General features: G+C 45.8%; 1 protein-coding gene across 1 annotated transcript in view; it reads left to right on the plus strand.

Moving 5' to 3' along the window:
* LOC308590410 (glucagon receptor-like) overlaps positions 1 to 14647 on the plus strand; it is a 36914-nt gene that overhangs the window by 13024 nt on the left and 9243 nt on the right. Inside the window, exons 4-9 of the mRNA XM_081200442.1 lie at positions 1548 to 1655; positions 3232 to 3353; positions 7026 to 7129; positions 10638 to 10794; positions 13426 to 13585; positions 13815 to 13875. Of these exons, the coding sequence (XP_081056568.1) occupies positions 1548 to 1655; positions 3232 to 3353; positions 7026 to 7129; positions 10638 to 10794; positions 13426 to 13585; positions 13815 to 13875 (712 nt within the window). The remainder of the gene's footprint in view (positions 1 to 1547; positions 1656 to 3231; positions 3354 to 7025; positions 7130 to 10637; positions 10795 to 13425; positions 13586 to 13814; positions 13876 to 14647) is intronic.

Consider the following 14647-nt stretch of genomic DNA (forward strand, 5'->3'; position numbering starts at 1 on the left):
GTTGCTGATGAAAGGTGTCGCATGATCAAAGCTGATGAGATACAATCTGATCATACAACCTGAATTTGACAGCATGTGATTGATCCTCCAAAAGTAGGCACAGGTTTGAAATGTCCCAACTTGCCTACCCACCCTCCCTCTCTTTCAACCTGCCTTCTCCAGGAATCCATAATTTTTTAAGTTCAAATGTCTCCAAGAAGCGGTATCTTGCAAATGAAATTTCTTGTGCAAGGCTGTTTGGCCGGTACGCCGAAATTTGTCCAATTTCCCCCGAGAATGGCATTTCGCTTTATTTATTTCTGTTTCGTTTGCTTACTAAATTTGCGTTAATGCCCTTCATCCGTCGATTCTGGGCCGGTTCGCAACACGAAAACACAAGATAAAAAAAAACACGGAATACATAATATAAACCAGAAACAACCAGAAACAAAAAAACACCTTTTCCCCCCACCCCCTCTCACAAACACATTTTAAAGTGTATAGGTTGGACGTTTTCCGATACCTGATTTACTTGTTAATGTTCACAAACGTGGTTCCCCAACAACTGACATTTGGAAGGTAGAGTGCTCCTGAAGGCAGAAGCTCTATGACTCCACCATGACCAGCAGTCATTGAGAGATCCCCTTCTTCCTGCTGTTGCTCTGTCCCTGAATAATAATAATAATAATAATAATAATAATAATAATAATAATAATAATAATAATAATTTATTTATACCCCGCCCATCTGGCTGGGTTTCCCCAGCCACTCTGGGCGGTTTTCAAAAGAATATTAAAATACTGTGATACAACAAACATTAAAAGCTTCCCTAAACAGGCCTGCCTTCAGATGTCTTCTAAAAGTCTGGTAGTTGTTGTTCTCTTTGACATCTGGTGGGAGGGCGTTCCACAGGGAGGGCGCCACTACCGAGAAGGCCCTCTGCCTGGTTCCCTGTAACTTGGCTTCTCGCAATGAGGGAACTGCCAGAAGGCCCTCGGTGCTGGATCTCAGTGTCTGGGTAGAACGATGGAGGTGGAGACGCTCCTTCAGGTATACTGGACCGAGACCGTTTAGGGCTTTAAAGGTCAGCACCAACGCTTTGAATTGTGCTCGGAAACGTACTGGGAGCCAATGTAGGTCTTTCAAGACCGGTGTTATATGGTCTCGGCGGCCGCTCCCAGTCACCAGTCTGGCTGCTGCATTCTGGATTAGTTGTAGTTTCCGGGTCACCTTCAAAGGTAGCCCCATGTAGAGCGCATTGCAGTAGTCCAAGCGGGAGATAACCAGAGCATGCACCACTCTGGCGAGGCAGTCCGCGGGCAGACAGGGTCTCAGCCTACGTACCAGATGGAGCTGGGAGACAGCTGCCGTGGACACAGATTTAACCTGTGCCTCCATGGACAGCTGTGAGTCCAAAATGACTCCCAGGCTGCGCACCTGGTCCTTCACAGGCACAGTTACCCCATGTTTACCTTGGGGTTTACAGTTACCCCACAGTTACCTTGGCTTAATCCCCCTTTCAAAAGCGTTAAACGACCTCTTCCCCCTTTGCTCTGCCCTTCTTCCAGGTCTGGTGTGCAACCGTACATTTGACATGTACGCCTGCTGGGGCGATGCTCTTCCGAACACCTCTGCCAAGGTCCCTTGCCCCTGGTACCTGCCTTGGCACCAGCAAGGTAAGTATAGATGCAAAGGCACCCAATACGGTTCGTTCATCTCTTAAGTCTTGGAATCAATTTGATTCCTTCCCCCTCTTCCTTTTTCCTTTCTCCTCCTGTGATGGATCTCCTATTTGGGGACTTCCCTGGCTTTTTCTGGCCCATGTAGGACCAGTCTGGATAGTTAGCCTTGGTGAAGACTTGGTGCTTTCATCCCCCAAAAGGTTTTTGCTTTGAGTTTCCATTAAAATGAGGCTGCATTTTAATGTTTTAATGTTGTATTTTAATCTTGTTCTTAAGTTGTATTTCAATTAATTTGTTTTTATATCGGGTGTTAGCCGCTCTGAGTCTTGGCTGGGGAGGGCGGGGTATAAATAAAAATTTATTATTATGATGATGATGATGATGATGATGATGATGATGATGATGATGTCTGGGCTCCCAGCCTGGTTGCAATGTTTGCTAACTTTCAGAACTGTTGGTTCTGAAACCAAGGGGGTTGGACTAGGTGACTCTCTGGTTCCCTGCCAATTCTACAATTCTATGATTCTAAATAATAATAATAATAATAATAATAATAATAATAATAATAATGACATTTATATATTTATTTACTTATACATACATAACCCAGCCATCTCTGGGTGGCTCCCAACAGAATATTAAAAACACAATGAAACATTGAGCATCAAAAACAGGGTTGCCTTCAGATGTCTTCTAAAAGTCAGATACAGTGGTACCTTGGTTGTCGAACTTAATCCGTTCCGGGAGTCTGTTCGACTCCCGGAACTGTTCAAAAACCAAGGTGCGACTTCCGATTGCCTGCAGGAGCTTCCTGCACTCCATTCGAAGCCGTGTCAGACATTTGGCTTCCAAAGAACGTTCGAAAACCGGAACACTCACTTCCAGGTTTTCGGCTTTCAAGAACCAAAACGTACAAGTACCAAGGCGTTCGAGAACCAAGGTATGACTGTAGTTGTTTTTTCCCTGACATCTGGTGGGAGGGTGTTCCATGGGGCGGGTGCCACCACCGAGAAGGCCCTCTCTGCCTGGTTCCCTGTAGCTTTGCCTCTTGCAGGGAGGGAACCGGCAGAAGGCCCTTGGAGCTGGACCTCAGTGTCCGGGCAGAACGATGGGGGCGGAGACACTCCTTCAGGTATACTGGGCTGAGGCCGTTTAGAGCTTTAAAGGTCAGCACCAATGATTCTTCTGAGCACAGCAGAATGGAATACAACTATAGTGGTACCTTGGGTTAAGTACTTCATTCGTTCTGGAGGTCTGTTCTTAACCTGGAACTGTTCTTAACCTGAAGCACCACTTTAGCTAATGGGGCCTCCTGCTGCTGCTGTGCCACCGGAGCACGATTTCTGTTCTCATCCTGAAGCAAAGTTCTTAACCTGAGGTACTATTTCTGGGTTAGCGGAGTGTGTAACCTGAAGCGTATGTAACCTGATGCGTATGTAACCCAAGGTACCACCGTATTAAATCAAATTGTATTGTCATGGATATACGTTATTTGTATTTTTATTATTATAATCAAACTATTCGTATCCTCTTGCTGCTTCCCCCTCCTTCCCCAAAACGTCCTCTGCAGTTCGAGGTGGCTTTGTGTTCCAGAAATGCGGCCCAGATGGACAGTGGGTGGTGGATGAGTCAGGGCACCCATGGCGAGATCACTCTCAGTGCGAAGCCGTCGACAAAGAGCTCCCCTTCCAGGTAAACTCATTGCACCACAAACCCCACCTCTGAAGAGCAGTGAGGAGGGAGAGAAGAGACCTTACTAAATAAGAGTCGCTCTGGATTCTTAATCCATATTTAATGCGTTTGTGCTTTAAATGTTCAGTCTTTGGTTCCCCCCCCCCAAAAAAAATTTTTTTATTAGTTTTCACAATATTATAAACAAACAAACAAACACACAAACACACAAAACAGACAAACATAAATCATAGCCTTATTCAAAATTACAGTTATTAACTTTGTTAAGTGACTTCCTCGCTTCCCCTCGGTTGAATTTCATTGCATGTCCTTTTAACGGTTTTCCAAATCCCAATTTTTATGAGATTTAACTTAAACATCCTTAGATCTTCATCTTATGGAATTAAACATATTAATTCCTCACTTAACATAAATAAAATCCGAAGCCCATTAACTATCTGCAAGCTGTTTTCAGTTAGTTTAACTTAACAAATTTAACTAAATAATCATTAAATTTATTCCACTCTTCCTGATACTCCTCCTCCTTCTGGTTGTGGACTCTTCCGGTTAGGTCGGCTAGCTCCGAAAAATCCATCATCTTCATCTGCCATTCTTCTATTGTTGGTAATTCTTGGGTTTTCCACTTTTTAGCTAACAAAATACGAGCAGCAGTTGTGGCGTACAAAAATAATTTAACATCTTTCTTGGGCAATTCCAAACCTGTTATTCCAAGAAGAAAGGCCTCTGGTTTCTTTATAAATGTATATTTCAACATTTTTTTCAATTCATTATAAATCTTTTCCCAGAAGTCTTTCACCTTGGGACAGGTCCAAAAATGTTCAGTCTTTGGAAAGCAATGCTATTGAGGGCTGCTGCAAGCCATAATCCATCTCACGAGTAGATTAATCGACAAAAACTCAACTAAAGATATCTCCTACCAGTGTACAAAACTTTCTGGATGCTGTGAATATTGTGGACTTGAATCTTGATGATGATGAGTTATATGGACAGATTAATGCTTTTGGTGTGTGTGTAATATAATTAATAATATAATATAATTAATAATATAATATAATATAATATAATATAATATAATATAATAATGTTTAGGGAAGCTTTTAATATTTAACGGGCCACTGTATTTTAATACTTTGTTGGAAACCGCCCAGGGTGGCTGGGGAGACCCAGCCAGATGGGCGGGGTATAAATAAATTATTACTATTATTATTATTATATATAATATAATATAATATAATATAATATAATATAATATAATAATATATTACTTGAGAGTTCACTTGTCTCCTGTACAAGGTGAGGAAGGGATTGTTTTAAACCCTTAAAACTGTGTTAATTTTTTAAAAGCCTTTCTTTAAAAAGATTAATTGACTAAAGTTATCAAATTATGCGTGACGTGGGCAAAATTTAATCCACTGGTTTCCCCCCCAGATTGCAGTATAAAATGTAATTCTGTTGGGGGTCTGTGACCATAGTAGAAAATTGGGAGAAGGGGAAAGAAGGAATTAAATATGCCTTTCCTTCTAACAAACGGCATCAGTTTTCATCCATTAAACTCTCAGTGATCTTCCACTTTCATCCCCACCTCAAAAAAAAAACAGCTGCACTGAGGTTTTGATTTACACGATAACTTATTTCCATGTACCTGCTGCACCGAGAAAAGACAGATATTCAATTAGCTAAAAAGCCTTGAATCACTGAATGGATCTTTTTCCCTTTTGCAAATGAATAATGGCACATTATTTTGAGAACCAAACATTTCGCCATCAAAATTGGAAGTACCAGTAACTCTGGGCAAAGAAACCTAAGGAGGCCTTTTGGATGCAGCAGAATACCCTCTGATATTTCTCCGATGAAAATAGGGATGTCAATAATAATAATAATAATAATAATAATAATAATAATAATAATAATAATGGTAATAGCCTGCCCATTTGACTGGGTTGCCCCAGCCAGTCTGGGTGGCTTACATCATAATAAAACGTTAAACATTAAAACCTTCCCTATACAGGGCTGCCTTCAGATGTCTTCTAAAGATTGTATAGTTACTTATCTCCTTGGCTTGAGGGTCGCATAACTCCATACCCTCCAACATTCCTCCGATGAAAATAGGGATGTCCTAAGGGAAAGGACGTGGGTGGCGCTGTGGGTTAAACCACAGAGCCTAGGACTTGCCGATCAGAAGGTCGGCGGTTCGAATCCCCGCGACGGAGTGAGCTCCCATTGCTCGGTCCCTGCTCCTGCTAACCTAGCAGTTTGAAAGCACGTCAAAGTGCAAGTAGATAAATAGGTACCGCTCCGGCGGGAAGGTAAATGGCATTTCCGTGTGCTGCTCTGGTTCGCCAGAAGCAGCTTAGTCCTGCTGGCCACATGACCCGGAAGCTGTACACCGGCTCCCTCGGCCGATAAAGCAAGATGAGCGCCGCAACCCCAGAGTCGTTTGCAACTGGACCTAATGGTCAGGGGTACCTTTACCTTTAGTTTAGACAAAAAGCAAGAGGTGATACGACAGGCGCTTATAAAATGATGCATTTCATGGAGAAAAATGGATAGAAATAAGTTTTTCTCCCTCTTAGCACTCGTAGAACGTGTGGACGCCCTGTGAAGATTCAGGGCAGACAGAATCAGAGAACCGTAGTGTGGGGAGGGACCCTCAAGGATCATCCAGTCCACCGCACCGCAACCCCAGAGTCGGCCACGACTGGACCTAATGGTCAGGGGCCCCTTTACCATTAAGGGAAAGCAGGGCATTCCAGGATCAAATCAGAAATTGGGGCTGCTTCTGAAAATCTGGGACTGTCCCTGGAAAATTGGGACCCTGGGAAGCTCTGCAAGTGCTGCAGTCTCAGTGGATGAAACCTTGTCTGCAATAATAATAATAATAATAATAATAATAATAATAATAATAATAATAATAATAATTTGTTTGTTTGTTGGTTGGTTGGTTGGTTGGTTGGTTTATACCCTGGCCACCTGGCTGGGTTTCCCCAGCCACTCTGGGTGGCTTCCAACAGGATATTAAAAACACAATAACACATCAAACATGGAAACTTCCCTAAACAGGGCTGCCTTCAGATGTCTTCTAAAAGCCAGATACAGTGGACACTCGGGTTGCGAACGTGATCCATGCGGGATGCACGTCTGCAACCCGCAGCAGCGCATCTGTGCATGCGTGGGTTGCGAATCGGCGCTTCTGCGCATGTGCGACCGCCGAAACCCAGAAGTAACTCATTCCAGTACTTCCAGGTTTCGGCGGTCCGTAACCAAAAAAAACCCGCAACCTGAAGTGTCTGTAACCCGAGGTATGACTGTAGTTGTTTATTTCCTTGAAATCTGGTGGGAGGGCGTTCCACAGGGCGGGTGCCACTGCCGAGAAGGCCCTCTGCCTGGTTCCCTGTAACCTCACAGTGAGTGAACTGCTAGAAGGCCCTCAGAGCTGGACCTCAGTGTCTGGGCTGGACGATGGGAGTGGAGATGCTCCTTCAGGTATACTGGGCCTTTGAGGCCGTTTAGGGCTTTCAAGGTCAGCACCAACACTTTAAACACTCTTTCCTTCCAGACCTTTTGCTGATAAGCCTATTAATAGTGATGTTTTTCCTGCGTCACTTGCAACCTGCGATGGAGGTGCCCTTTTCAGCTGAGGTGTATTCCAACTGTGCTTCTGTTTCTCCCCAGAAACATTTGTGGATTCTGGAGCAGTTTCGACTGATGTACACAGTGGGCTACTCCCTTTCGTTCGTGGCTCTGCTTGCGGCCTTCGTCCTGTTGGCAGCTTTCAGGTATTGAGAAAGACGGCAAGGGGCACTGCCCTCCCCTGGGTACCACGCAGGAAAAATGAGAGGTATTGAAAGATGTGGGTGTGTGGTTTGATTAATCACACCTGCCAAGACAGGCTTCCGCTAAGGCAGGGGTCAGCAAACTTTTTCAGCAGGGGGCCAGTTCACTGTCCCTCAGACCTTGTGGGGGGCCGGACTATATTTTGAAGAGGAAAAAAAATGAATGAATTCCTATGCAAAGATGCATTTTAAATAAAAGAACACATTCTACTCACGTAAAAACACCAGGTAAAAAGGTAAAGGTAAAGGGACCCCTGACCATTGGGTCCAGTCATGGCTGACTCTGGGGTTCTGGCGCTCATCTCGCTTTATTAGCCAAGGGAGCCGGTGTACAGCTTCCGGGTCACGTGACCAGCATGACTAAGCCGCTTCTGGCGAACCAGAGCAGCACACGGAAATGCCGTTTACCTTCCCGCCGGAGTGGTACCTATTTATCTACTTGCACTGGTGTACTTTTGAACTGCTAGGTTGGCAGGAGCAGGGACCGAGCAACGGGAGCTCACCCCGTTGCAGGGATTCAAACCGCCGACCTTCTGATCCCAGAGATGCATTTTAAATAAAAGCACACATTCTACTCATGTAAAAACACCAGGCAGGCCCCACAAATAACCCAGAGATGCATTTGAAAGAAAAGGACACATTCTACTCATGTAAAAACACGCTGATTCCCGGACCGTCTGCGGGCTGGATTTAGAAGACGATTGGGCTGGATCCGGCCCCCGGGCCTTAGTTTGCATACCCATGCACTAAGGCATGTCTCTTAGAGCAGAGCAGAGCAGAGCAACAGCTCCCCCTGCTGACTATTAAAGAGTTAACCACACAGTGCACATCAATGCACTTTGGTGCGGTTCAGTAAACACTAGTGCAAGGATGGGATATGTGGGGTGTTAGAGGAAGCGTAGTGCCTCTGGTGCAGACACGTCATGCTCCTTCTGGGGTAGTTTCCCCACCTTTGGTCCTCATCCTGCACTCAGCTCTCGCCTGTGGCTCCTAGAAGCTGTCAGCATGTGACAGCTGCCACAACTTGGAAACAGCTTCGACTGGGTTAATTAGGGACTTCCTCAGGTGGATTGAGTGGATGAACAGAAGAGTTTGGATTTGATATCCCGCTTTATCACTACCCTAGGGAGTCTCAAAGCGGCTAACATTCTCCTTTCCCTTCCTCCCCCACAACAAACACTCTGTGAGGTGAGCGGGGCTGAGAGACTTCAGAGAAGTGTGACTGGCCCAAGGTCACCCAGCAGCTGCATGTGGAGGAGCGGGGAAGCGAACCCGGTTCACCAGATTACGAGTCCGCTGCTCTTAACCACTACGCTACACTGTGGGGCCAACGGTCAAGAAGGCGGTTTCTGCACAAGCTGGCGAGGGATGTGAGGGGCAGGTGGGGCTCGTCCACCTGGGAAGGTAGCGCAGTCTAGGAGAAGGAAAAGTCTGGTCCTCAACCTCCGCTGCCATGTGGGATATCTTTGGGTGAAGAAAAAGGAGGAAACCCTCAGATAACCAAGATGGCGCCTTGTACGCCTCCTTCCGGCAACTCCTGCAGCCAGCAATGTCTAGGCAACACGATGACCATGTACATACGCAATAGACAATCTTTATAGAATTCCTTCAAACCATAACAAGTCCAAAATGAAATCTTTAGTCTCATAGTCTCTGAAAAGCTTTAAATGAAGTGAGGTACTTTGAATGATGAAAGACAAGCTGTGAAGCTTTGTGTATTCAGCAAATATGATGTCCAACACTGAACAGTGATTCCGGATACTGACTACTGTTTCGCAGAATTCTTCGTCAGCGTGGTGGGACGAGATAGAATTGCTTCATAAACCCATCCTGTATCGAATGAATTTATTTACAGATAGGTAGCCGTGTTGGTCTGCCATAGTCAAAATAAAAAAAATCCTTCCAGTAGCACCTTAAAGACCAACTAAGTCAGTTCTTGGTATGAGCTTTCGTGTGCATGCACACTTCTTCATTTATGTGAAGTTTAATAAATTGAATTTATGTGACTACATTCTTACATGAGCACTGTTCCACAGCGTTTGATATTTTCATTTACATTCATTCATTCAAAACAGTAGTCAATATCGGGAATTTAAAGCTTTGCAGAGACTTTGAGACTAAAGATTTCATTTTGGACTTGTTATGGTTCGAAGGAATTCTATAAAGATTGTCTATTGCGTCTGTACATGGCCATCGTGTTGCCTAGACATTGCTGACGTTCTCCTTGCAACACGGGAGTTTGTCTGGAAACTTCTGCAGCCAAGCTGGTGCCAAACATTTTGAATTTGGATTTGATATCCCGCCTTTCACTCCCTTTAAGGAGTCTCAAAGCGGCTAACATTCTCCTTTCCCTTCCTCCCCCACAACAAACACTCTGTGAGGTGAGTGAGGCTGAGAGACTTCAGAGAAGTGTGACTAGCCCAAGGTCACCCAGCAGCTGCATGTGGAGGAGCGGAGACGCGAACCCGGTTCCCCAGATTACGTGATTACCGCTCTTAACCACTACACCACACTGGCTCTGCTTTCCTTTGGACCACATCAGCCAGGCCGAGAGGGGGGGTTGTTGTCGTCTGGACAGTCCAGGACCTCCATGCACACTGCCCAGGCATGTGTCCCAGAGGGGTCACATGGAAGCTGCTAGTGCAGTGTTTTTACTTCACCCCCGGAAGCATACTCCATTGTCTCTTGAGACAGACAGGTGCCAACAACAATGCTTTTATCCTGTATTTTTATCCTTTGAACCACCCTGAGCTCTCTCGAAGTTTAATAAATAATAAAACAAAAAAACTAATAATAATAATAATAATAATAATAATAATAATAATAATAATAATAAATAATAAATAATAAATAATAATAATATATTATTTATACCCCACCCATCTGGCTGGGTTTCCTCAGCCACTCTGGGCGGCTTCCAACAGAACACTAAAATACAACAACCTGTTAAACATTAAAAGATTCCCTAAACAGGGCTGCCTTCAGATGTCTTCTAAAAGTCTGGTAGTTATTTTTCTCTTTGACATCTGGTGGCAGGTCATTCCCCAGGGCAGGTGCCACTACCCAGAAGGCCCTGTGCCTGGTTCGCTGTAACTTGGCTTCTCGCAGTGAGGGAACCGCCAGAAGGCCCTCGGCGCTGGACCTCAGTGTCCGGCCAGAACGATGTGGGTGGAGACACTCCTTCAGATATACTGGACCGAGGCCGTTTAGGGCTTTAAAGGTCAGCACCAACACTTTGAATTGTGCTTGCAAATGTACTGGGAGCCAGACCAGTGTTATATGGTCTCGGTAGCCGCTCCCAGTCACCAGTCTAGCTGCTGCAAGTGCAAGAATGAGATTTGGTTTCTGTTAAAACCCAGTCTAGCAGTCTTGGATCCTGGCTCGAGGTGCAGATGTGGGGCACAACTGACTTCTCCCTGACCCCTGCCCACTGTTCTCTGCCCACTTCCAGGAAACTCCGTTGCATCCGCAATTACATCCACATGAATCTCTTCGCGTCCTTCATGCTGCGGGCCGTCTCCATCCTCACCCGGGACACCTTCCTGCGGCTGCACTTCCCCAAGGACTTCCAGGACGAAGGGGACCTCTCTCACCTTCCTTTGGGACAGGTATCATTGCAACTGCAATTTGAGGGAGGGTAGGTGGGAGGGGTCCAGCCGGGACCAGAGGGGCAGCATGGGCGTCGTGTTGGGAGATCCTGGACAGACAAAAGAAATTAATTTTTCAAGCAAGGCATAAACTATGGAACTCACTCATGCAGAAGGCGGTTGCTAGAAATCGAGGGAGGGGAGAATGCTTTTGTGCTTTCCAGTGTGGTGTAGTGGTTAAGAGCGGTAGTCTCACAATCTGGGGGACCGGGTTCGCGTCTCCGCTCCTCCACATGCAGCTGCTGGGTGACCTTGGGCCAGTCACACTTCTCTGAAGTCTCTCAGCCCCACTCACCTCACAGAGTGTTTGTTGTGGGGGAGGAAGGGAAAGGAGATTGTTAGCTGCTTTGAGACTCCTTTGGATAGTGATAAAGCAGGATATCAAATCCAAACTCTTCTTCTTCTTCTTCTTCTTCTTCTTCTTCTGCTTGGTAGGTTTCTCCCGGGCATCTGTTTGTGAGAATTGGATGCTGGACTGAATGGGCCATTGCATGCTTCTCAACCGTCGAAATTTCATAGAATAGAATAGAATAGAATAGAATAGAATAGAATAGAATAGAATAGAATAGAATCATAGAGTTGGAAGAGACCACAAAGGCCATCGAGTCCAACCCCCTGCCAAGCAGGAAACACCATCAGAGCACTCCTGACATATGGTTGTCAAGCCTCTGCTTAAAGACCTCCAAAAAAGGAGACTCCACCACACTCCTTGGCAGCAAATTCCACTGTCAAACAGCTCTTACTGTCAGGAAGTTCTTCCTAATGTTTAGGTGGAATCTTCTTTCTTGTACTTTGGATCCATTGCTCCGTGTCCGCTTCTCTGGAGCAGCAGAAAACAACCTTTCTCCCTCCTCTATGTGACATCCTTTTATATATTTGAACATGGCTATCATATCACCCCTTAACTTCCTCTTCTCCAGGCTAAACATGCCCAGCTCCCTTAGCTGTTCCTGTGGGGCATCCCAGAATTACTGTCAGGCTGCTACCAGCGACTCCCACGGCCAGTTGCCCAGGAACGAAGAAAGACAAGGAAATGTTCCTTGTCGTCCGCTTTTTATTCAGAATTTACAGAATTACAGAATTTACAATTTACGGAATTTATTACAGTATTTACAGGGTTGTAAAGACTGCGGAGAGAATAATTGGGTGCACTCTTCCCACCTTGGATCAAATCTATGCTTCCAGGTGCCAGAAGAAAGCTGCAGAGATAGTGCAGGATAGTGCGCACCCCGGAAATGAACTCTTTCAGCTTCTGCCTTCTGGAAGAAGGTACAGGGTTATAAAGACTAGGACTAGTCGCCTGAAAAACTGTTTCTATTCAAATGCGATTTTGGTTTTAAATGCTTGTTAAATGCAGTGAAAGGTAGTCTCTATGGGAGTATATTGTATTTAATTATGGGGTATCAGAGTTTTTAGGGGGCTAACCAGGCTGGGATAGCTGGGATAGCAGGCTTGTTGGTTTCTGAATGTCTGATGTAGATTTTCAATTTTGTTGTTCTATTTGGGACAATGACAATAAAGATTACCATATCATAGAGGCTATAGAACCCAGACCCTTGGATAATGGCGTTGTCCCAGGTGAATCTCGACACACCCCCCCCGTCTCTCCCACTTCCTCGTTCGTCAGTCTCATTGTCCCTCCTATGGGTGTTGATAAGTGCCCCTCTGCCTTTGAGCTTTTTGCTTTCCTACTTTCAAGGCTCGCTGGGTTCTGGGAGAGGGGAGAGATCTGGAATGCTTTCTAAAGACAGTTCCTCTTCCTCCTCTCTCAGTATCTCCCAACTTTCCGCCTCATCTGCCTCTGAGCTGTGACCTCCCTCAAACCCCTGTTGTAAATCTAAACTGTCTTCCTCTTCCTCCTCCCTGGAAGGGTCAGGATGGGGTCTCCACCATTCCTCCTCTGCTCTTGTTGTTGTTTAGTCCTTTAGTTGTGTCCGACTCTTTGTGACCCCATGGACCAGAGCACGCCAGGCACTCCTGTCTTCCACTGCCTCCCGCAGTTTGGTCAAGCTCATGCTGGTAGCTTCGAGAACACTGTCCAACCATCTCGTCCTCTGTCGTCCCCTTCTCCTTGTGCCCTCCATCTTTCCCAACATCAGGGTCTTTTCCAGGGAGTCTTCTCATGAGGTGGCCAAAGTATTGGAGCCTCAGCTTCAGGATCTGTCCTTCCAGTGAGCACTCAGGGCTCATTTCCTTCAGAATGGAGATGTTTGATCTTCTTGCAGTCCATGGGACTCTCAAGAGTCTCCTCCAGCACCGTAATTCAAAAGCATCCATTCTTTGGCGATCAGCCTTCTTTATGGTCCAGCTCTCACTTCCATACATCACTACTGGGAAAACCATAGCTTTAACTATATGGACCTTTGTCGGCAAGGTGATGTCTCTGCTTTTTAAGATGCTGTCTAGGTTTGTCATTGCTTTTCTCCTCCTCTGCTCAGTCCCTGATAATTACAGAAGCTATTCCGGGCTTTGGATTGCATCCCGAAATGTCCAGCTTTGGGGACAGGCGCTCTGGCGCGAATCAGCCGGCTCCCACGAGAGCTCGGGAACCAAAAAAACGAGCGTTCAGATTCTCCTCCTCTTCCTTTTCAGGCTGTGGCCGGCTGCCGGCTGGCACAGATCTTAACCCAGTACTGCGTCTGTGCAAACTACTACTGGCTCCTGGTAGAAGGCCTCTACCTACACAACCTGTTAGGACCAATGGCCTTTTCGGAAGAAAGCTATTTCTCAGGCTACCTGCTCATCGGATGGGGTGAGTTAGCCGCCCAGCGCCAAGTCCTGATGGAAAAAGAGACAACGGGAGAACAGTGGTGGTTGCGAACATTGCGGGAGAGCTTAATTCAGGGGCTGGGATGCTCAGTAATGGAGGCAACAGTGCTCAAAGCTACCTGTAAAACGAAAGGGAAGCATGAGAGGTAGAAGGCAATTGTACCCATTATCCAGATACGTTAGTTGAGTCCTCTTAATTATGTCTCTTGCAGGGGCACCAATCCTTTTTGTCATCCCTTGGGTGATTGTGAGATACCTCTATGAAAACAACGAGTAAGTACCTGGGCCAAAAAAATCTTCTACTTCACATTTGATGTATATTTTTCTTAGGGTTCTAAAAGAACTTAGATTGCACTTCTAGAGTAGTGGCTATTTATCATGCCAGAATAGGACCAGGGAACCTCAACGGGTGAAACCAGTTTACAGGGTTGTCACAGGATAAAACAGGGGCAGGGAGAGCAAAGCTGTACTTGTTCCGTAAACTCCTTGGAAAAAGGGTGGTATAAAATTGCTCTCAACGACTTAAAGGTAAAGGGACCCCTGACCATTAGGTCCAGTTGTGACCGACAAAGGTTTACCTTTGAATAAACATGGACTGCGCCCTCCCATTTCAACATTTCAACGCCTCCTGATAACTTTTATATTCTGTCAGAATGCATCTTTCCATAATAGCTGGCTGATTTCTGATTGTAACATCTTATATATATATTTACTGCCTTTTACGTATCATTCTTGTCAGTGGCGTAGCGTAGGGGGTGCAGGGGGGGCCGGCCGCACCGGGCGCAACATCTGGGGGTTAGGGTTAGGGGGCGCAAATCCACGGGTTAGGGGGCGCAAATTACTTGCCTTGCCCCGGGTGCTGACAACCCACGCTACGCCACTGATTCTTGTAAACTTCGTGTGTGTGTGAATGGTGTTATATACAGTGGGACCTCAGTTGTTGAACGTAATCCGTTCCAGAAGACTCTTCGACTTCTGAAACGTTTGACAATCGAGGCGCAATTGCCGATCGGTAGACAGGGGTTGTCATCCCTCCTTCGACCTG

The sequence above is a fragment of the Podarcis bocagei genome, assembly GCF_964188305.1.
Source record: "Podarcis bocagei genome assembly, chromosome: 7".
NCBI classification, from domain to species: domain Eukaryota; kingdom Metazoa; phylum Chordata; class Lepidosauria; order Squamata; family Lacertidae; genus Podarcis; species Podarcis bocagei.